This window comes from Hemiscyllium ocellatum, chromosome 31, assembly GCF_020745735.1.
Source record: "Hemiscyllium ocellatum isolate sHemOce1 chromosome 31, sHemOce1.pat.X.cur, whole genome shotgun sequence".
Taxonomy (NCBI): Eukaryota; Metazoa; Chordata; class Chondrichthyes; order Orectolobiformes; family Hemiscylliidae; genus Hemiscyllium; species Hemiscyllium ocellatum.
In genome coordinates this window covers 44,994,030-45,018,715 of record NC_083431.1, presented here as the reverse complement: position 1 = coordinate 45,018,715, position 24,686 = coordinate 44,994,030, and the positions used below count along the sequence as shown (strand labels likewise).

At 39.5% G+C, this 24,686-nt stretch overlaps 1 protein-coding gene across 2 annotated transcripts in view; it reads left to right on the top strand.

Moving 5' to 3' along the window:
• The first annotated feature begins 7,611 nt into the window (after window positions 1-7,611).
• LOC132830419 (lysine-specific demethylase 2B-like) overlaps window positions 7,612-24,686 on the top strand; it is a 159,540-nt gene continuing 142,465 nt past the window's right edge. For both annotated transcript variants that reach the window (XM_060848098.1, XM_060848097.1), the window contains exon 1: window positions 7,612-7,762. In XM_060848098.1, coding sequence (XP_060704081.1) covers window positions 7,721-7,762 — 42 coding nt within the window. In that variant the 5' untranslated portion in view covers window positions 7,612-7,720. The remainder of the gene's footprint in view (window positions 7,763-24,686) is intronic.

The window sequence follows — 24,686 nt, the reverse complement described above, 5'->3', positions numbered from 1 at the left end:
CCAACCCATCCATGCCGACTAGATATCCCAACTCAGTTTAGTCCCATCTGCCAGCACCTAGCCCATATCCTTTTTCCCTTAAGTTTAAAAAACCCTCGCCTGATCTTCTAAGCTGGAGTTTATTTATCTTTATTGTGCAGAAAACTCTACCAATTTACACAAACTGCCATTAATTCTAAAGTTTAAACTCAAAAACTGTTTTAAAATAAAGCACATGGCTACATAAATACTTACAAGCTAATTATTAACTTTAGACTCCTAGATACTCACCAGGTACTAACCCAAATACCAGGAACCCAAACTTACAATAAGTAATTTTTTTTTAAATATACAAGTCCCTTTTTACATCTGAGCTGTCAGATTTCAACTTGCTTGATCCTTAAAAATACACAAGGCCTAAAAATGGAAAATGAAAAATAAGCCGTGTCCATTGCTTTCTGATGTAAGCAACACCTAAACACCATTCTGTTTGCTAATTTGCACGATATCAGTGTGCAAAGGCACTCATGATTTGGAGATGCCGGTGTTGGACTGGGGTGTACAAAGTTAAAAATCACAACACCAGGTTATAGTCCAACAGGTTTAATTGGAAGCACACGAGCTTTCGGAGCGACGCTCCTTCATCAGGTGATAGTGGAAGGCTCAATCATCTATTCAACATATTGTCTAGCTATCACCATTGTTAACAGCTAACCTGAGAATGCAATTTTTTTAAAAAAGGCTTTGTGATTTACACATGAAAGAAGTGAAACTATCACTGTATTCTAACAGATGAAAGGCTTAACAGACAATCAATTTTTCAATGTATAATTTCAGTTACATCACACTGTAAATTTTTGCTATAAATTCTGTTACGATTGAGCCCTCCACAATCACCTTATGAAGGAGCGTCGCTCTGAAAGCTAGTGTGCTTCCAATTAAACCTGTTGGACTATAACCTGGTGTTGTGTGATTTTTAACTTTGCAAAAGCACTGATCATGTTGCTGAGTGGCTCTTTAACCAAGCATGATGTTCCAAGTCTTTCAATGCTAAACTCAGCCTGCAGCTTTTAAAGGTAAGTATTTTCGGTCAGGGACAAGTGTTGGAATTAGTTGCAGAAGAGAATGCAAGAAAGAAGAACACTGATTTAGAAACGATAGTAAACATTTCTTTCAATATATAAGAAACAAACGAGAGGCAAAAGAGGACTTTGGGCCGCTCCAAATTGATGCAGGAAAGCTAGTGATGGGAGATAAGGAAAGAGCTGAAGTACTTCGCCCCAGTCTTCACATGAGTAATATCTCAACAATTAAGGAGAGTCAGGAGGCAGAGTTGAGTGGTAGCCATTACAAAAGCGAGAGTGCTAGGAAAACTAAAAGGTCTAAAAATTGATAAATCTCCTGGCCCCAATGGGCTACATTCTGAGGGAGTTCTGAGGGAGGTGCCTGAGGAAATAGAAGAGGTGTTGGTTGTGATCTTTCAAAACTCACTGGCATCAGGGAAAGTCCCAGATGATTGGTAAATCGCAGTTGTAACCCCCTTGTTCAAGAAAGGATCAAGACAAAAGATGGAAAATTATAGGACGATTAGCCTGACCTTAGTTGTAGGTAAAATTCTAGATTCCATCGTTAAGGATGAGATTTCTAAATTCTTGGAAGTGTAGGGTCGAATTAGAACAAGTCAGCATGGACTTAGTAAGACGAGGTCCGAAAAACCTGTTACAATTCTTTGAAGTGGTAACAAGTAGATTAGACCAGGGAAACCCAGTGGATGTTATAGATTAGATTACTTAGTGTGGAAACAGGCCCAACAAATCCAGGATTTTCTAAAGGTTGACTTGCAAGTTGAGTCCATGGTTAAGAAAGCAAATGTAATGTTGTCATTTATCTCAAGATGGTTGAAATATAAAAGCAGCGACGTGCTACTGAGACTTTATAAAGCTCTAATTAGGCCCCATCTGTGGGAAGCTAGAGAAGTGATTGCTAGGCCTCTTGTTGAGATATTTGTATCATCAATAGTCACAGGTGAGGTGCTGGAAGACTGGAGGTTGGCCACTGTTTAAGAAGGGTGGTAAGGACAAGCCAGGGAACTATAGACCAGTGAGTCTGATGTCGGTGGTGGGCAAGTTGTTGGAGGGAATCCTGAGGGACAGGATGTACATGTATTTGGAAAGGCAAGGACTGAATAGGGATAGTCAACATGGTTTAGTGTGTGGGAAATCATGTCTCACAAACTTGATTGAGTTTTTTGAAGAAGTAACAAACAGGACTGATGAAGGCAGATTGGTAGATGTGATCTATATGGACTTCAGTTAGGCATTCGACAAGGTTCCCATGGGGGACTGGTTAGCAAGGTTAGATCGCACGGAATACAGGGAGAACTAGCCATTTGGATACAGAACTGGCTCAAAGGTAGAAGACAGAGGGTGGTGGTGGTGGAGGGTTGTTTTTCAGACTGGAGGCCTGGAACCAGTGGTGTGCCACAAGGATCGATGCTGGGTCCTCTACCTTTTGTCATTTACATAAATGATTTGGACGCAAGCACAAGAGGTACGGTTAGTAAGTTTGCAGATGCACCAAAATTGGAGGTGTAGTGGACAGCGCAGAGGGGTACCTCAGATTACAAGATGATCTGGACCAGATGGGTCAATGGGCTGAGAAGTGGCAGATGGAGTTTAATTCAGATAAATGCGAGGTGCTGCATTTTGGGAAAGCAAATCTTAGCAGGACTTATACACTTAATGGTAAGGTCCTAGGGAATGTTGCTGTAGAAAGAGACCTTGGATTGCAGGTTAATAGCGCCTTGAAAATGGAGTCGCAGATAGATAGGATAGTGAAGAAGGCATTTGATATGCATTCCTTTATTGGTCAGAGTATTGAGTACAGGAGTTGGAAGGTCATGTTGCGGTTGTACAGGACATTGTTTAGGCCACTATTGGAATATTGGAATTCTGGTCTCCTTCCTATCGGAAAGATGTTGTGAAACTTGAAAGGATTTAGAAACGATTTACAAGGATGTTGCCAGGGTTGGAGGATTTGAGCTATAGGGAGAGGCTGAACTGGCTGGGGCTATTTTCCCTAGGGTTTTGGAGGGTGAGGGGTGACGTTATAGAGGTTTACAAAATTATGAGGTGCATGGATAGGGTGAATAGGCAAAGCCTTTTCCCTGGGGTCGGGGAGTCTAGAACTAGAGGGCACAGGTTTAGGGTGAGAGGGGAAAGAGACCTACGGGGCAACATTTCCATAGAGAGGGTGGTACATGTATGGAATGAGCTGCCAGAGGAAGTGGTGGAGGTTGATACAATTGCAACATTTAAGAGGCAATTGGATGGGCATATGAATCGGAAGGGTTTGGAGGGATGTGTGCCAGGTGCTGGCAGGTGGAACAAGATTGGGTTGGGATATCTGGTCGGCATGGACGGGTTGGACCGAAGAGTCTGTTTCCATGCTGTATGTCTCTATGACCCTGTTTAGAATACTGTGTCCAGTTTTGGGACCTACACCCCAGGAATGACATTGGCACTGGAGTGTGTCCAGCGGAGATTCACACGAATGATTCCTGGAATGGCAGGCCTGACATACAATGAATGGCTGAGGATCCTGGGATTTTATTCATTAGAGTTTAGAAGGTTGAGGGGAGATCTAATAGAAACTTACAAGATAATGCATGGCTCAGAAAGGGTGAATGCTGGGAGGTGAGGTGGGGAGACTAGGATCCATGAGCACAGCCTTAGAATTAGAGGGGGTCAATTTAGAATGGAAATTAGGAGACATTTCTTCAATTAGAGAGTGGGTGGGCTTATGGAATTCATTGCCACGAAGCACAGTGGAGGCCGGGGCGTTGAATGTCTTCAAGGCAGAGACTGATAAATTCTTGATCTTGCAAAGAATTAAGAGATATGGGGAGAGTGCGAGTAAGTGGAGTTGAAATAACCATCAACCATGACTGAATGGCGGAGTGGACTCAATGGGCCGAACAGCCTTACTTCCATTCCTATGTCTTACAGTCTTATGATATATGGAGACATTGACCGAGATCATGCTCCAAAATTCTGGGTGTCATGGTGAAGATGATAGGATGGCCCTTTATCCACAAGAGCTCTCCAAACAACCAATGTGAAGGGAATGGGAGCAGACAGCTGGGGAAGTCAATGCTAAGAGCCAACCTTGAGCATCTGGCTGCAGTGCACACATGAAGATGATCAATGAGCATACATAAACAGTCAAGGTCAGTGAGTTAATCACCAAATGTCATATTCCTAACAACTAGCCTTCGACAAATAGCCTCAGATACTGGTGAATTAATCACATTCTCAATACTCACTTATAAACAACCCCAATGTGTCATAGTCGCACCCCTAGCACTGTCACACACCTCACACCATGTCTCTCAATATGCACATACTGCCATTTATTCAACTCTAACAGCCATAACACCCGAAAATGGTGCATCACAATCACGAACACACCTTCCTCTCCCTTGCCAGACATGGTGTACAATGTAGTATCACCTGATTGGTGCGGTAAAGTCCTAGCCACATGTCCAAACCTCCTTCAGAAGGCAGTGGTTACTATTATTGCTGTGGCCATGCCTGAGGCTGTGGCCAGCTGCAGAGCTGCAATAATCAAAGAAGATAGTCTCCTGATACTAGGTTCTCCTTCTTACCGTTCACTTCCCTCATCTCACAGTCTCTTTGAACTTACAAGATAAAGATGAATTAACCTTCTACCATTGGTTTTACTTCTCTTCACCACAACTTTATCCTTTTCTCATTTCAGATACCAAGATCTGCAACATGGCAAAGTGTTGTGAAAGTGCAAAAAACTAGAAAAACGCTGATGAAGAAATACTATCAGATGCTTTGATACTAACAGTCATGTGTAGCTCAATAGTATAAATAAGAGAGTTGTAGTGCAGCACACAGAGTGCAGTGGGTCAGAGTAGAATCATGGTGAATTTAGTGAATAAGGGAGGGAGAACTTTTCCTATCATTGTTTACTGCCAGAAGACCAGGAGTTGAAAAGCTGCATAAAGCAGGCTAACTTAAAAAAAAATCAAAGAGTAACATCACATGGTGAACTATAAGTTCCTTAATTTCTCAATTTATTTTATAGTTAATGATACTAAAGTAAGTTTGTTACGGTGGAGCAGCTTGGGCATGCAGAGTGTTCACCATGTGAGGAATTGTAGATACTTCTTGTGACCTAAATAAATACATTTGCATTAAGTGTCACAGTCTGCAGCAACTAGAACACCAGGTTTTGGAATGTGCACAAGGTTGTCCACGAGGCTGAGAACTACATGGATAGCTTGGTGAGAGAGATGGCTACACCAGATTGGAAGCATGCAGGCAGATGGGGAATGGGATCACCAAACTGCAGTAATTCCACGAGTTCCATCTAGAAAACTGATGAAGGCGAAGACACATTGCACCATTGGGGAGTCTGCAATCATAGTGGCACCATATACTCACTTCAGCCGCGTTACCATACTAGAGAATGAAAATCATGAGCTCTCTATGAACACCTTCCTTCTACTACAGTGGACAACAAACTACAAAATATTGCAAACATCTTTAGTTTCATCCTACAAGGAGCTGTATTTAAAAACACTTCTGGCAACTGGCTCTTTTCCTGCCTGAAGGTCCAACTTTAGAACAAACATAATTAAAGAAACTTCACTAAAGTGCAAAAGTCACACACACTACTCCTCACTGAGGCTCTGAACATCTTGATGGATATGACCTCCTGTTCAGAGCTCTTCTCCCACTTCCAGCAGCTTGTCCTGTTTCATGTAGCCCCGAGCAAAATATCTACTGGTGAATTCATATCTGGCAACAGACATCTTATGAAGAAGCCTTGAAGTCAGCAAAAAGTCCTTCAGCAACTGCTACACCACTCTGTAGACTTTAGTATCTGAATTAAACTACTGAATGTACCAGACACTTGTAATACTTAACAGAAAATATATAACTGACCCACAAAGTAGTTTACAACCCTTTTATATAGCAATGGTGTGGGCCTTTTACTGCTATTGAATGTCTTCAGCTGAACAAAGTTAAGATCAGGCTTTAGGTGGAATGTTAAGCGTTGAAATTGTACCATAGTATTAAATTAGTGCTGCACGTGATTTAACATCATGATTTGCATGCTCAGCCTGTTTCCATCATATGGGCATTGCATGTGCATGTGTTATACAATTACAGATATGAACAAACCCATGTTCTGGCTGAAGTTCCATGCTAGTAGTATTACCCCAAAACTATTTTTCAATCCATCCAGTTTATCATTCCTCAGAATATTCCCTTCTGTTCTTTTACCACATTACCCCACTCCTTTTATTTAAGAGTCAGTTTTACAGCCCATAAAGAGACCGCTCGGCCCATTATGCCAGTTCTAATCATTAAACATCCATCTATTCTCATCCATTTTCCAGCACTTGGCCCAAACCTTGTATGGGTTTCAAGTGCTCATCTAAAGATTTCTTAAATATTGATATGGTTTCTGCTTTTATCAGCCTTTTAGACAGTGAGTTCTAACTTCCTGCATTGTCTGGGTGAAGAACCTTTAATTCAAATCCGCTCTCAACCTCCTACTCCTTATCTTAAAACTGGGTCTTCTAGTAACTGACCCCTCTATTGTGGAGAGAAGTTCACACTTATAATATCTCTAACAGTCATGATTTAGAGATGCCGGTGTTGGACTGGGGTGTACAAAGTTAAAAATCACACAACACCAGATTATAGTCCAACAGGTTTAATTAGAAACACACTAGCTTTGGAGAGTCGCTCCTTCATCAGGTGATAGTCTTGTCAGATCACTATCACCTGATGAAGGAGCGTCGCTCCGAAAGCTAGTGTGCTTCCAGTTAAACCTGTTGGACTATAACCTGGTGTTGTGTGAGTTTTAACTTAATATCTCTAACGTTTCCTAACTCTGGTAAAAAAAACATTGAGTTGAAACACTAACTTCAGTTTACTCTCTGCAGATACATGCGCATGCATTTTCGATTTTGCGATGAATGCCATTGACGCTATCCCATCATGACTCGGTGGGACACTCTTTAAAATCACACCTCTATTTCTACATAGCAGCAAACAAAAATAAATAAATCTCACATTCGCAGGAGGCAGAACCATGACTTTTCCCTCCTCCCTTACACCCCACCCCTATTTCTTCAGCTTTTGCCATCGCGCCTGAAAATGTCAATCAACATGATGGCAGCAGACGCTATTGATTGACGACTCCAGGAACCAATAGAGGCTGGGCTAACGTCATTACGCACACGGTACGTCCGACGCTGGAGGCCGGGATTTGTCAATTGCCATGCGCAGTGTAGTTGGATTGTGGGAATACTGCCCGTCAGCGCACCGCGTGCGCCGCTTCTCCGCGCGTGCTCACGTTTGAATCGCCAACGCACCGCCCGCGCGCTGTGATTGACACCAGCTCCCCGCCCCACCCCCTCGCCATGCTGTGAGCTGCAGCACAGGGCCCGCCCCCACACCGCTTCTCGATTGGACAACGTTACCCTGGTGGGCGGGTGGACCTGTGAACTGACAGCACCGATTGGGCGGTGCGCATGTCAATCACCCGGAGAGCTAGGCTTTTCATTGTGAAGTTAGGTTGAGCAGCGTTAGATGGAGGAAGCTCCTTAATGAATGTTGAGTGTATTCTGTGAGAGTGTGCTTAATAGAGCCATGACTGGATTTCTTTGGTTGGGCAGCATGAATTGTGAAAGGTCATGGCACTGAGTCCTGATGATGAAGATTATGACACCTCTCAGGTCAGCCTTTAAGGATCATTTTCTACTTTACTTAAAGGCTTAATGTGCCTGCGTGTGTTCTGTGGTGCTGTTGGGGAGAAAGTCTCAGTCAGTAGTGTCTGCTGTTGCTACTGGGCAAGGCCTTTCATCCTACCCTTAGAAAACACACACCACTGGAAAATTATGGTGCCCTTTCCACAGGAATGAAAAAGCTTCAGGGAAGTGGGATAGTTCGTAGCTCTTTTTGAGAAAGGGAGTGACCTAGTTATTCAAGCCAGTCTTTTAGGAATTTGCTTTAATTAACCATAAATCTTTGCACATCTTCCCCTAGGTAGAAGAACACCCTGTGTTATGCATCATCTGCTAAAAATAATTGTTTGTGTAACTAACCTTCTGTAGATTTATCTTTTTTAAAAAAAACTAAATAGCTCCTCATGTACTTCACTGTATTGAATGTGATAGATCAACTGCTTAAATAATTAAATGTAAGCTAGTTTGATTGGGAAATTCAGTTACCAAGTTGCTAAGAATAGCTGGTTATTTTAATTTTGTATAATCAGCATTATATATTGTTTTGTTAAATATCTTGTTAAATGTATCTGAAGAAATAATTATCTGATAATGTATGATGCAAATTGCAGATTTTTAATATGGCTGTTATATGCCTTTTATCTATCATATTTCTAAATAGCCTGTTAAGAGTTTTTTTTATTATGAGGGAAGGAATTGAAATAAGTATCCTGATACCAGGAAGGATATAGAATCATTTTGGGGCTTGCCAAGCTAACCTTTGGGCTTAATGAGCTAATGTTTTACCAAAAGTCCATTGTTCTGGAAAGCAACAGCTTAGGGTTTTATACATTCCTAACTTTTTTGAAAGATCGGTACATAGATATTATGTTGAGCTTTTACTCTTGCAAGATGCTAATTATCTTGACTGGGTATACTTAAACATTAAAGGAATATGTGTCAAAGTTTTGTTATTTTGGCTTGTTTTCTAAACCGGATGGTTTATCAGATGTGCATACTTTGCAAAAAGATTAATTTTCTGAGATTATGAAGCACTATTTTTTTCTCTCAAATTAAAGATCCTACAAACCTAATCTGTATAACTGCAGTTTATTTGGATGCAATCTGAAATTGAAATTCAGATTTGTTTGCCTTGTTCCTTGTACCATTTGTTGTCTCGAGCATTGAAACTGGGTAGCCATTACAGCCTTACTGTGTTTATTTTCAGAACCTGGGACAGGTTATAATGTTCTTAGTTTAATCTACCAATGCTGAATTGAGTGTTTAATCTATCAATGCAGTCCCAAGTTCTCTTGTTTCATCCTCGAATATAAAAAAAACTCTGCAAAATGAAAACAAAAATAGAACAGTGGTAATGGTTGTACTACATTTGATATAGAGGACAGATGGTAATTCAAGAAAAAAACAACAAATTCAAAATAAGTTAGAATCTATAGTTGTTAGGGACTTGTAGTCTGCAAGATTGGACTTGTAGATCTGGATCATTTAGGTTACTGTGTTTAATACAATTTGCTGGCAATTTCTTAAGATCTAACTCGTAAGTGGATCCATCAATAAAGTTATTAAGTACTTCCATGTTGTAAAACACATTGTGATTAGGTAATCACACATATGGACTTCAGACAAAAGGACAGTAGATTGAACTATCTAATGTAACACATTTACATTTTTTTGGGGGGGGGAAATGTTTACTTTTGGGATGAGATTTTGAGAATCATAAATTTAGTTATTTTCTGGAGGAGTGAGATTGCCTTTGTGTCAAGCTGGCAGTATTTTGGACATTGATTCTCTTCTCTTGATTTGTTTTTGTATGGTTTGGTTTTATAGTGCCAGGATTTCAGAGGCATGGCTGAAACCCATTTTATTTGCCTAAGCTACCATACTGTGGTGTCTAGCTGCTAAACTCCACCTTGTTGTTTAGTTGCTGGTGTCTTGAGTGGTTGTTATATTGGTGGAACATATTTATCAACTGCCCCAGTAATTGGGAAATTACTTTAAAATTTTATCGGTGCTAGGCAATGAATTGCTTTTAACCTTCACTGTCATTCATTCCTTGTGTTGCTATATTTTTAAGAAAGGCATTTTGAAAATGTTATAATTTATTTTATTGTGATGAGTTGTGATTTAGAATGCAAGTTTGTTGGAACCAGAGTGTTCTTTTTCAAAGGATTTAGATAAATACTTGATAAGGTTGTCAGTCTTCTTTCTCTTGTTTTTCTTTTTGTCTCTGGTCCACTCTCTTTTTTTCCAACTTTTTTACACTTCCATGGGTGTTGACATCTTTCGGATGGGTGCTTTGTGTCACGACTTCACTGACATTGCATTCTTTGAGTTTCGGTCACTGTAGCTGAAGCTAGTTGTCAATGCAACAACTATTTACTTGTCCATTTCTAGCAGACTTCCTGGTTTGCTTGCTCACTACTATCCCAATGAAGATAATATAATTCAGCAAAACTGCTAATCAAACCCAAGATAGTTGCAGAGCTATCTGCTGTGTCTGAGATTTTATAGCTTGCTGTTTTGAGAAATTGCTTTTGCTTCTTCTTTTTCAGCTGAATTAATTAACACCATTCCAAAGTTACAGTATTTGTAAGGAGAGTTTACATTAGCTAATTAGCTAAGTTCAGCGGTTTCTGGTTTACAACAGTTGGCATTTCTGTAATGCTACTTGTGTGTGGCAAGGTGCAGGGTTGAGAAAAAAACAGGATGTCAAATAAGGTTGAAGTGGAGCAACAACAAATGTGGGGGAGGTTGGTGGCATTGAGGAGAGGTGTATACAGAGCTGCAGAGGACAGTTGTACTGAATAGCTAGTGTTGAGAGTTGAACATTGAGAAATCCTGTTGGAAGAGCAAAGGGTATGAGTGGGCACATGAGACAAGAGGAAAACATTCTATTAACAGGCTAGTGTAGCTAAGTGTTAACTGCACACTGAAGCAGCTAAGCAAATCTCACAATTATATTTGGAAACCACCATCTTGTCAAGGGCAGTTAAGGATGATCAATAAATACTTGCTAGGCGAAAGTGGATGCTGAAGATTCATAATAAATACTTGCTGGCAAAGTCCATATACCACGGATGATTTTGTTTTTTAAAAAGTACCAGAAATGTGATAACTAGCATGTGATTTTTCAAACTCAAATGTAGCTGGCGTTGGAAGATGGTTATGCAGCCCTAAGAGGATGTGGCTTCATGGGATGCATTTCTAAAGCTTTACTGACATATAGAATAAATAATTACTGTGACATATGAAAGTGATATTTTTTAACTCTGAGCAAATTCTGTTACTTTTTGGCATACAACACTTAAAATACAAAGCAGATCTTTTTTGTTGTTGCAGTAAATCTTTGTATCATTTTCTTTTTTTAGCTGGTTCCTCTTTAAGTACATGTTGAGCCTTGCCTTTGCAACACACAAAATTGTCCATGAGAATGTTGCATACTTGAAATAACTGCCATTTTACTTTAGTTGTGCAATCTAATGTCTTACATTTATGGAGTAGCAAAGGTCTTTTTTTTAAAAACAAGCTTTTTTCTAGTGGTAGATCTTTATGATGCCACATGTAATTATGTGTAGTATTTTACACAAACCATTTACTGAGGACTCCATTTTTTGCACGAATTGCAACATGTAAATAGTCTGCAAATGATATGAGCTGTGCAACAAGATGCAATTCTGAAACCATTATTTTGGTTTATGGTATTAGCTATTTGTGCTGGTTTCTCTGTCTTGGAGATTTTGTATTGGTGTTATGGATTTGTGGTCTGTGGCAAGCTTTATGGGTGATAGTAATTGGCTGATTGGACACTACGTGAAGTACTCCATGTACTTTATATATAAAATAATATTTCTGATTTAACTAACAACTTATCACACCAAGGCTCCTTTAGAAAACATCTTCCAAACCAACAGTCATTTTGATCTAGATATGCAGGAACACCACCTGAAACTTCTCCACCATGACATTCGCAGTCCTGACTTGGAAACATATTGCCATCCCTTCAGCGTTGCTGGATCAAAATACTGGAACTCCCTCTAATAGCATTGTCACTCAGCCTACATGGACTACAGCCTACATGGACTGCAGTGGTTCAAGAAGCAGTTCCCCACCACCTTTGAGGACAGTTATGGATGGGTAATAAATTCTGGTCCATCCAAAGATGGCCACATTCCATGAGTAATTTTTGTTTTTTAAAAAAAAAAGAAAATACGATAAATGTGTATACATCATGAAATTCTCTCACTAGCACAGTAACCTAGTCCAGAGAAATCTAAGGGGTACCTGTAAACCACTTAATTGAAATCCTCTAATTGCCAACGCATGTTTGAATTTCTCCGTAGTAAATTAGATGTTGAATTGTCTTTTGTCACCTGTTGATGTTGCAGTTTTCAACTGGAGGGTTTGACTCCCATTTATTCCCCTCTTTTCAGTCTTCCAGGGTCACATTTTCTGATTGACTTTCTGTTCCCTTTTTTTGTCATTTTGTGGGTTTAAATTTTCACTTTTTGCTGCAGGATGAGGCCTGTCATTCCTTTTTTTTGTCTTGTTTTTTTCTTTTTCTTGTTTTGTAAGGGAAGGTGACAGCTCAGTGGTTTTATCACCTGGACTTTATTCGAGAGACCTAGGTAATTATTCTGGGAACCTGGATTCAAATCCCAACATGCCAGGTGATGGAATTTCGATTCATTATAAAACTGGAATTAAAGAGTCACCAAATTGCCAATTGTCAGAAAAATCGATCTGGTTCGCTAATGCCCTTCAGCGAAGGAGATTGTCATCCTTAACAATGTGGTTGACTCTTAATTGCTCTCTGGACAATAAGGATGGGCAGTAAATGCCTGGCCTAGCCAGTGAAGCATACATCCTATAAATGAATAAAACAAATTCACTTCTTGCCTTACTCAGCAGAGTGAGGAATCTTCATCAAGTTGTCTCATTTTTGTAGTCATGAATCCAGTCTGATACCACAGTATCTGAAAATCTAATATTTTAGATTTTAAAAAAAAATTTAAGACCGTAAAGCTCTGGTTAGGCCCCATTTGGAGTACTGTGTCCAGTTTTGGTCCCCACACCTCAAGAAGGACATACTGGCACTGGAATGTGTCCAGCGAGATTCACACGGATGATCCCTGGAATGGTTGGTCTAACATACGAGGAACGGCTGAGGATCCTGGCATTGTATTCATTGGAGTTTAGAAGATTTAAGGGGAGACTTAATAGAAACTTACAAGATAATACATGGCTTGGAAAGGGTGGACGCTAGGAAATTTTTTTTTCATTAGGCGAGGAGACTAGGACCCATAGACACAGCCTTAAAATTAGAGGGGGTCAATTCAGAACAGAAATGAGGAAACATTTCTTCAGCCAGAGAGTGGTGGGCCTGTGGAATTCATTGCCGCAGAGTGCAGCGGACGCCGGGATGCTAAATGTCTTCAAGGCAGAGATTGATAGATTCTTGATGTCTCGAAGAATTAAGGGCTATGGGGAGAATGCGGGTAAGTGGAGTTGAAATGTCCATCAGCCATGATTGAATGGCGGAGTGGACTCGATGGGCCGAATGGCCTTACTTCCACTCCTATGTCTTATGGTCTTACATAAGCACAGGATTGGATCATTTGGCCCCTCGATCTTGCTTCACAGTTCAATAGGATCATGGCTGATCTGGCACTCCTTGTGCCCTCTTTTCCTGCCCTTTTCCCAAAGGCTTTGATTGAAACATAATGCCCAAGAAGGAGTCTTTAGTCATTTTGTTAATTTGGAAGATTACATTTTTTTATGATCCTGACTTGTTTACTCAAATTTCCGGATTCTAGTTTCTTTCTAGAGCTAGTTTTGATGTGACAAACTATCCAAAAGTGCTTTTTGAGGATCTGGGATATGGGAAGTGTGTGCAAAAGTGTAGCTGAGGTCAATGATCACAAAGCAGACTTGGGCCTGAACTTCCTCCACCTCCACTCACCTCCTCCTCTTTCTTCCCCCCCCCCCCCCCCACCCCCATCATGCAGGTAGTGGCTAGTACAGGTGTTGGTTGAGTGGATGAGATTGTTTTGGTTTGAATGTCCTTTACTGGGAACTGGCCATTGTGCATTTTAAATGCACGTTACAGTCGTCACTTCTGTTCTGCCAGTCTAAGTATTTCAGAACCATTTATGAAAGGGTTACTTTCAAACTGTGTATTTCAGCGACACTAATTCATGTAGTTTGTTTCATTTCCTGCTCAGTATACCCTCTCTTTTTGAAGTACAATTCTGATGTCAAATAGCAAGAAATCAGCTTTGAATATTTAGATAAGTAATGCAATATATACTTACCAATTTACTTGGACCATCTGTAACCATGTCTAAAGATACCCACATGTCATAGCAGTACTATTAGGACATATGTAGTACAGCCTGAGTAATTACTACAATGAGGTTATTAACGCAGTGGATATTTTGCACAAAGTGATTGCAGTGTACCATTTGCACCACATGCAGCAAAATTCCATTTTAACATTAGCTATTTAACATTTCAGTCATATTAAGAATATTTGATTTCATGTGGTGATATGCTACTCGTATTGATTTTAGTAGTCAACATGTGTTAAATGATTACTAGAGATGTCCAGCTATTTCAACAATAAAATATATAATTTTTGTAATTGCAGAAACTAATTGCGTTACTTTTGAAACTGTGCGTTCAGGCCCATGAAATGTGAGAATAATTATTGAATATACCTTGTCTAATTGTTAGTTTCTTGCTTGTCATCTTGAGCTTTGGTGATCTGATTTTCTCTAAGCTGGCTCTTCGTTTTGAGTTTTTCATTAAAATTTGTCATCTTGGTTTTAACATGCTTAAAAATAAAATCTGAGAGGCACCCATAAAAAGAAAAAAATGGTTTTAACAATTGGAAAGAATTGATGTTCTAACTTTCTAAGCCTAAGTTACAATGATTAGGCTGTTCCTTCCAGGTTCTTTGAATTTGTGCTTTTCAAAATGTACTTTTTACTAACTTGTTCGTGGACGTGAGTGTTGCTTTTGTGAACTCAGTGTTGATGTGCCACGCAACACCAGGTGTACTTGAACTGATTGTATTGGATGTAGGTGCACCCACCATGTTGTAAGGAAGGGAGTTTTAAATTTTTGACCCAACAGCAGTAAAGGGATAGGATATAATTCCAAGTTGTAGCTTAGAGGGGAACCTGAGGTAAAGGTCTTTTCGTGTGTTTACAGCTCTGTCTTTCCAGTTGTATGGACCCACGTTTTGGAAGATGCTGTTGAAGGAGTCTTGCTAAGTTACTGATCTTGTATATGGTGTGTGCCAGTGGCAAGTGGGTTCACTGTTTAAGATGATGGATCAAATGCAGATCAAGTACACTATTTTAACCTGAATCAAGCATCTTGAGTATTGTTGGAGTTGTACCCATCCAGGCAATTGGGGAGTATTCTATCATGTTCTTGACTTGTAGATGGTGAGCAAGCTTTGAGGAGTTCGGGGTGAGTTGTTCACAACAGAATTCCCAGTCATCGACTTGCTGCTGTAATCAGTGTTTGTGGCTGTTTCTACTTCAGTTTCTAGTCAATGGTCACCTCCTAGATGTTGACAGTAGAGATGTCAAAGGAGAGCAATGGAGTTTAATGTTTTACATAATTTCATTTTTCAAAAATAGTAATAAATAATGATTTGGGAAGTGTTGGTGGTTGGGAAGCATTTCCAGTCAAACAAGTGAATTGATCATATGACCAGGTTTGCACATCTTTGTGCAAGATTGAATTATTGCAAGGTGTCATAAATATAGTTATCCCATTGTACTGTCCTTGAATAAAGAGCCTCTTATGCGATAAAACTCTTGTGTAATTTCTTCAGGAATCATAAGGCTCTATATTTCAAATCGTTGTAATGCGAAATCCCCTAAAAACCCATTGAATTCTTCATCCAGAGTTTGTGTTGTGGGGCTTTCCCAAACAACTTCTTCAGTTTGAAGAAACTGTAAGTCCTACAACCCCTCAACCTGTTGATCCAACATTTTTTTAAAAAATTATGAATTAACTGAAAATTAACTACCTTTTTCGTCATGTCTGTTTACATGTTCATTATGTTGCTGAGTAAAATTTTAAAGTCTTGTATCTTTCCTCGACAACTTGTGGATTTTGTACTGTACTAGTTCTTTTATTTTCCTTTTATCTTTGCAGTAGTGTAAGCATACACTACCAAAAAAATACAGTTAGATGAGAAGAGTAAGAAGTAGTAAGATGAGAAGTTGTTTCTGCCATATACTTTTGAAAAATAAGACTTTCGTTTATATAGTGGTCTTTCATTATCTCTCTGTCCCAAAGTGTTTTATAGCCAATTAAGCTGGACATCCCAATTTTGTTTGCATTAAGTATGGTGTAGGTGATTTAACAGCTGGAATCGCATGTACAGTAGTGCCATCCACAACCACCTGATGAAGGAGCATCGCTCCAAAAGCTAGTGCTTCCAAATAAACCTGTTGGACTATAACCTGGTGTTGTGATTTTTAACTTTGGAGAAGTAAAGGTAGAGTATTCCAGAACTGGAACTTAAGCAGCTACAAGCACAGCCATTAGTGGTAGAAGCAATTAAGACTAGGATGCACGTGATTCTAGAATTAGAGGAACATGACATTTTGGAAGCTTGTGTGGCTGGAGATTGGAGATGGAGGGCGAAGACAGAAGTGATTTTAAAAATAATAATTCTCACGTGAAAAATGTAAATTGTCGCTTCATCAGGAGCCAATGCAGGTGAATGAGTACAGAACCGATAGTAGAATAGTACTTGCTTTAGGGACACATGCAGGAGAGTTTTGAATGAGTTCAATGTTATCAAACAATATGGAGACTATTAGGAGCATATTGGAATACTCATGTTTAGAGGTAGCAAGGATTTAAGCAGCAAATATGGATGATTACCGGTTTCCAATTCCACTAATCTTAATGATGCCATGAATTTGAGTACAAACGCTCATCTTTAGATTAAATTTGACACCTAGGTTGCAAATATGCTTGTAATCTCAGACTGTCAGGGAAAGAGCGGGGGTGGTAGTCAGCAAACCGTTTGTTTTTGGTCCCTACTTAATTGTTTCAATCGATCTCATGTATATGTGGGAGAAATGTCTGCTCCTCCAGTACTGGATGTTGAATGAACAATGTGAGGAAGCCAAGAATAGACCATTGGAGGCTTTCAGAGATCATGTTACATAGAACATAGAACAGTACAGCACAGAACAGGCCCTTCAGCCCATGATATTGTGCCGACCATTGATCCTCATGTAAGGTAAACCTAATGTATGAACTCTCAAATTTCTGTCACCATATGCATGTCCAGCAGTCTCTTAAATGTCCCCAATGACCTCCTTTCCATAACTGCTGCTGGCAACGCATTCTATGCTCTCTCAACTCTCTGCTTAAAGAACCCACCTCTGACATCCCCTCTATACTTTCTGCCAACCAGCTTAAAGCTATGACCCCTCGTGTTAACCATTTCTGCCATGGGAAAAAGTTTCTGGCTATCAACTCTATCTATGCCTCTCATTATCTTGTACACCTCAATTAGGTCCCCTGTCTTCCTCCTTTTTTCCAATGAGAAAAGTCTGAGCTCAGTCACCCTCTCTCTTTTGAAAGATAAACCCTCCATTCCAGGCAGCATCCTGGTAAACTTCTTCTGAACCCTCTCCAAAGCATCCACATCTTTCCAATAATAGGGCGACCAGAACTGGACACAGTATTCCAAGTGCGGTCTAACAAGTTTTATAGGGTTACGACAAGATCTCACAGCTCTTAAACTCAATCCCCCTGTTAATGAAAGCCAAAATACTATATGCTTTCTTAACAACCTTGTCCACTTGGGTGGCAATTTTAAGGGATCTATGTACCTGCACACCAAGATCCCGCTGTTGCTCCACACTGTCAAGAATCCTGTCTTTAATCCTGTACTCAACTTTCAAGTTCAACCTTCCAAAATGCTTCACCTCGCATTTATCAAGGTTGAACTCCATCTGCCACCTCTCAGCCCACCTCTGCATCCTGTCAATATCATGCTGCAGCCTACAACAATCCTCCTATACTGTCAATGACACCTCCAACCTTTGTGTCGTCTGCAAATTTGCTAACCCATCCTTCAACCTCCTTATCCAAGTCATTAATAAAAATTACAAAGAGCAGAGGCCCAAGAACAGAGGCCTGTGGAACACCACTCACCACTGACTTCCAGGCAGAATATTTTCTTTCCACTACCACTCACTGTCTTCTGTCGACCAGCTAATTCTGTATCCAGACAACTAAATTTCCCTGTATCCCATTCCTCCTGACCTTCTGAACAAGCCTACCCTGGGGAACCTTATCAAATGCCTTACTGAAGTCCATATATACAACATCCACCGCTTGACCCTCATCAACTTGTCTAGTAATGTTGTGGGAATAGAAAGAGAAACCATTTCAAGTAATTCTTTGGCTCCAATTTAGTTAAGAATTGGGCCAAAAGAGAAGTATCCCATTCAACTGAGAATAAAAAAGTACTTTATTTCCCTCTCCAATTCCATTTTGAGAGAGTCCCTTCCTGCTGTCCCCCTCTTCCCCGATCGTTTGATGGCTTGCATTGCCCTTAATGGTCTTTGTGCATATATCTAATTTAGTTTCTGGTGGCAATTAAAGAAAAACAATAGAGACATAGATGTAGTGATGTAGTGGCGGTGGTTCATACCTCTGGACCAAAGGCCCATGTTCAAATCTCAATAACTCCAGAAGTCTGTAACAAAATCTCTGAAGAAGTTGATGAGGAAATGTCCAGCAGTGGAGGGGTGTTGGGAAAATGGTGTAGTCAACTACATCAAAGGCTGTAGGTAGTTTGAGAAGAATCTGGAGGGAAAGTTTACCTTTTGTTGCAGGCACATAAGACTTCAGTACTGTAGTAGGACACAATATGAATAGCAGGATTCCAAATAGTCAATTTCACTTAATCCAAATACTTGATAGTATTCTGAATTTAATTTTGATATACAGTACTCCTGTAACTTTACAATAAACCATTAACTATACATTTTAATCTATTCAGGTATTTTGCACCGCAGCATATGCTAGGAAAGACTTTCTTCACAGTCTGCTATCTTTGACTATCTGTTTTTTTTCATCTCAGCCAATGTTTTAAAAGTTGTATAATTTTGCAACACTGGTCTGCAGTCAACATTAAAAGTGCAGAGTTCCTTTTTATTGCATGGTTTTCAGGTTCCTGTCTGACAACATGTGTGAACAGTATTGCTATTACTAGTTGAACTTCCTTTTTTGTATTGCTTGTATTAGATTTTTATTTACATACTGGCAAATTTAAGTCAATTTGTTTATGACATGTTGCTATCGTATGTGAATTGAATTTTAAATCCGAAGCATAACTCAATTTCTACTCTTTAAGGACCAGGATAGCATCAGGATTTTTTTTTCAAATTTTCACTTGGCAAAAGTTTTCTTGGTAACGATGTCTGGCAGTGAAAGTATTTTGTTTTGGAGTAAACAGATCAGAGATCTCAATAGAGTCGGAAAGCAGGGCAAAAATAGCAAAAATTGAGCGAATTTGACAAGCGATTAAAAATTGAAGACTCTGTGAGCTTGATGATCATTCCACGTAATTTACCCTATTAAATTTACACACTTTTGCGTTCCCCTTCGCATGATCTAAATTGCTGGTCAACTCCAATTTCATAGTGCAAAATTGATATACTTGTGGTTTAAAATTGGACTGCTAACTCTTCTTTAACTTAACTCAATTGAATTGCAACATTCTTTTTATTTTACTGTAATTAAGTACGCCTACTCATTAGTGCTTCCATTGATTTGTACCATACAGGTTTTGCTCTATCAATGACACTCTTAAATTTAAACTTTGGCCTGCATTGCAGGTAGCCAAGATGTAGATTTTTGACAGGTTTCCCAATCTGCCATTGGTATTAGAAACTATTTATCTAGCCAGTACTGTGTTGGTTTTGAGTTAGTTTGGTGTGTCAGTTAGAAGTCCTTAGAAGTATGATGTAATGTAGCAGTACAAATATTTCGATTCACTGGTTCAGCTTAGTATCTGTTTTAAAAAAAGAAGTGCAGTTAAGGAACTTGCTGTTAGATGCCTCTGAAAGTAGTTACTCTGCTTACGTCAATATTGCCTTTTGAGCATCAGAGCAAAAAGCACCAAATTTAGCATTATTTCAAAATCCAGAGAAATTATAAGAACAACACACTTAAATTGTTCAGAGGATCTGATGTACGTAACCAAGCCTGATTTTGGATGTACATGCACAACTTCAGTATTGGGCTTGAAACATTTCCGGCTATACACTGACGCTGCATTTGGATAATAAATTATGCATTAACTATACCAATTGCAAGGAGCAGTTGTGTGCAACTTCCTTCTTCAGGCCTTCACCTAAATCTGCATTTTCAGTAGTTTCTTGTACAAATTCCTGTTTAATTTAGATCTAATAATTTTATGCTGTTGATTTTACTAAAAGAAATGACTGCTCTTAAGTTATTGTAGTTTTGTCTTTTAATGAATCCTGCACTCTTTAAACTAAAGGAATTTAATGCAACATTATACACATCCACAAACTCGTATTTCTTGCCTTCATATTTTAATTTTTAGTATGAATTGAAATAAGTGTTACCGCAATTAACTTATTTGTAGGATATTCATGTGTTTGAAACCACTTTGTAATTTGCTGTGAACATTTGGATTAGTTAGTCAGTTTTCGATATCCCAAACTGAAACCATGCGAAATGGGAGAGCAGGGAGGAAATGGAGTTCATCTATTTATGTCAAACATCATGTGCAACAATTGAGTGCTTTAGTGTGATATACTAATGCATTGAGCACCGTTATAGTGGACTTCAACCTACTTTTCTAATCAGCCTGTTAAGCAATGTTATTACACACCTCTGGAGCGGATGGAACTTAAACTTGGGCCTCCTGATCCAGGGGTAGGGACACAACCGTTATGCCACACGAGGGCCCATATAGCAGACTTCAGATCTATGATGCACAAATATTACTTTAACATACCAGCAGTTTTTTGGAGCATGCAATAAAGTACCGTAACACTTAGTTTTGTAGTTGGGTGTTGGGCAAGGATGTCAGTTTTTAGATCGAAAAATTTATCCTCGAATTCACTCCAGGTCTGGGTACTGTACAGCAAATGCAATGCTGAAGTAAATGGATAATTGCAAAGGTAATTAGAGTAGGGGGGTATACAACCTTCTTAGGACAGCAGCATGAAAACAGTGAAAAAAACGGACAGTATATTTAAATAGTGATATATTGGGAGATGGACTGAACAGTAGCAATGGAATTTCATTCTGAAAAGTTCAGGTGTTGCATTTTAGCAGGATCACCAAGGTAAGAGAGCACACATTGATTGGATGGACCCTATGAGAATCGGTGGGACCTTGGTGTGCATGCCCATTGGTCCTTGAAGGTGGCAGAACAGGTAGATAAGGTAATTATGAAGAAATGGGATATTATTAGTTAAGGTATTGAATACCATGAATACAGAGCAAGGAGGTCGTGATGGAGCTGTATCATTAGTTAGACCATAGTTGGAGTAGTGTGTGCAATTCTGTGCACTATAAAAAGAACTTATGCACTAGAGAGAGTGTGGAAGAGAGTTCACCATGATGTTACCTGAGCTGGAGTGATCCAGTTATGAAGAGATTGTACACTTCAATCAAATTCTCCACTCTGCTTTATTTATAACAAAGTTTTAAAGGGCACAGGCAGGTTAGACAGGGAGAAACGTTTTCCTTTTTTTAACTTTTTTTTTCTAATCAACCTGTTCAGAAATGTTATTACACACCTCTGGAGCAGATGGGACTTGAACTTGGGCCTCCTGGTCCAGGGGTAGGGACACTACCACTGCACCACAAGGAGGCCGTGGCTGCTATTTCTGCTTGAAGGGATAACTGTGTAAATAGTATCTATAAGAAGTGTCAGGTTACTTATTTTTTAAAAAAAATACAGTAATCCTTCAATGATCCTTTTCTCATTTCAGTCCACAGTCAATTAGAGAGTCAGTAACCAGGAAAAATAGTTTTAAGGTAATGAGCAAGAAGTTGAGGGAATTTGAGGAACAATATTTCACAATGTTGTAGATGTATGGAACTTTATGCTTGGAGGCCTTAGAGATGACAATCAAGAATTATTTAGATGAATACTTGAAATGCTATAACATAAACTACAGGCCAAGTGCTGGAAAATGGGATTAGTGTAGATTAATATTTGACCAGTGCAGACGCTATTGCTAAAGGACCTCTTTCCATGCTGCAAAAACAAATTCTATGAAATGTAGATGTACACAGAGATCTCAGTGTTCTTGTCCACCAATCAATGAAAGTAATCCGGCAGGTGCAGTAAACAGTTTGGAAGGCAAGTGATACATTAACATTGATTGAAGGAGGATTTGAGATCAGAAGTAGGGATATCTTACTGCAGTTAGTCATGATCTTGATAAGACCACACCTGGAGCATTGCAAGCAATTTTGGTTTCCCTATCTAAGAAAGGATATACTTCAGCCTTTAGGCTGATAATGGAACTATCCTATGAGAAGTGATTGGTTGGATCAGGCCTTTAATTTAGAATTTAGGAGGATGACGGAATCTGATTGAAACATAAAATTCTAACAGAACTGCACAGACTAGATGCAGGGAGGATGTTTTCCTTGCTCGAGTCATTGAGAAGCAAGGATCTCAGTCTTGGGATGCAGGGTAGGCCATTTTAGGACTGAGATGAGAAAAGATTTCTTCACTTGGAGTGTAGCAAACCTGTGGACTTCTCTACCACAGAAGACTGTGAAAGCCAGGTCACTGAATATATTCAAGTTTTTTTTAGATTTTTAATGGCATTAAAGGACATGGAGGAGAAAGCAGAATATGACAAACACATCAGCCATGATTGAATTGAAAAGTGAAGCAGGCTCGAATGACCTAATTTTTTTTTCTCCTACTTTCTACTTTTGTAATGCGTCTAGTGAGTTCTTGAATTTCTCAAGCCAGGAAGAATGATAATCAACACCATATAAAACTTTTGAGTCCATTTTTACTTCAATCTATCTTTTAGTCTTTGCCTCTTTCTTTCCCCACAATTTTGTCTTTTTTTGTCTATCTTAATCCCACCCTCTTCACCTATGCCGCTTTTTTTTAGCATCTCATTGAGCTAATGTTCCTAGATGAATTAGTTAATTGGGATAAATGGCCTTCCTCAGCTATATTAATTTAATGGTTTGTACAAGGAGATGCACGAAATGCACTGGCTAACAAGGTGAATCACATATTTTGAAAGTATTTTGCATTCTTTATTTGTAAAATAGTATTTTGTGCAAGGCTGTCTGTGGATTTAACTATGGGCAAATTGAGTCAGCATGATATTTTGATTTGAAAACTCTTTGCTTGAAGATAATGAAGAATACAAGGAAATGTGATATGCTGACAAAATCTCTTGTGTGCAAAAATTTCTGATTCTATGCAGTAGCACTGACCATTACTTTGACAAGTTACACATTTGCAAGCTTAGCCCCTTTATTTTGCATAGGAATAAGCAAATTGATATAAAGACAACCTTTAATTGGCCTTTGATTTGATTTCTTATTATTGTCACATGCACCTAGGTACAGTGAAAAGTTTTGCGTGCAGCACAGGCAAGTAATACCATACAAAGTGCATAAGAACTGCAAAGAATAGAGTATTATGGCTGCAGAAAAGGCACTCCAAGTAAGATCAACATTAAATTTAAAATTTGAGAGGTCCATTCAGAAGTTTTCGCAACAGCAGGGAAGAAGCTGTTCTTGAATCTGTTTGTATGTGTATACGAATGTCTGCCCCAACGGAACAGAGTAAAGTGTCTAACCAGGATGAGAGGTGTCTTTGATTACGTTGCTTTCCTGAGGCAGCAAGAAGAACAGGTGAAGTCAATGGATGGAAGGGTGGTTTGCATGATAGACTGGGCTGTGTTCACGGCCGTCTGGTTTCTTGCGACTTTGGGAAAAACAGTTGCCAAACCGTGCTGTGGTGCATCTGAAAGATTCTATATTGGTAAGAGTCCTTATGGATATGCCAAAATTCCTGAGCCTCCTGAGGAAGTAGAGACATTGTTGTGCTTTCTTGATTCTGGAGTAGAGTGGTGCTGGAAAAGCATAGCAGTTCAGGCAGCATCCGAGGGGCAGGAAAATCGACGTTTCAGGCAGAAGCCCTTCATCAGGAATCATTGCGTTGATATGTGAAAGCTGCAAATGTGTTGCTGGAAAAGCGCAGCAGGTCAGGCAGCATCCAAGGAACAGTAAGTTCGACATTTTGGGCATAAGCCCTTCATTTCAGCTCTGATACTCCAGCATCTGCAGACCTCACTTTCTCCTCGTTGATATGTGAAAGTCAGGGCAGATTGGTGATCGTCACTTCTAGGAACTCTGCTGTTAACCATTTCACCTCTGCATCATTGATGCAGACAGGGGTGTGCCCTCCACTCCACTCCTAATTTCTGAAGTCAATGACCAGCTCCTTTTGTTTTTACTGATATTGATGGAGAGATTATTGTCTTTACACAATGCCCCTAAGCACTCGAGCTTTTTCGTATATTCTGTCTCATTGTTTGAGATCCTCCGTACAACAGTGGTGTCATCAGCAAACTTGAAAATGGAGTTGGAGTGGAATTTGGCCACATAGTCGTGAGTGTAGTAGGGGACTGATGTTGAGGATTATGGTGGAAGAATTGTTGCCTATTCTTACTGATTACAGTCTATGGTTCATAAAGTCAAGGATCTAGTTACAGAGGGGGAGATGAGACATGGGTCTCAAAGTTTAGAGATGAGTTGTTTGGAATTATGGTGTTGAAAATGGAACTGTAGTCAATAAGTGGGGGCCTGACATAATTTGGAGATGCCAGTGTTGGAC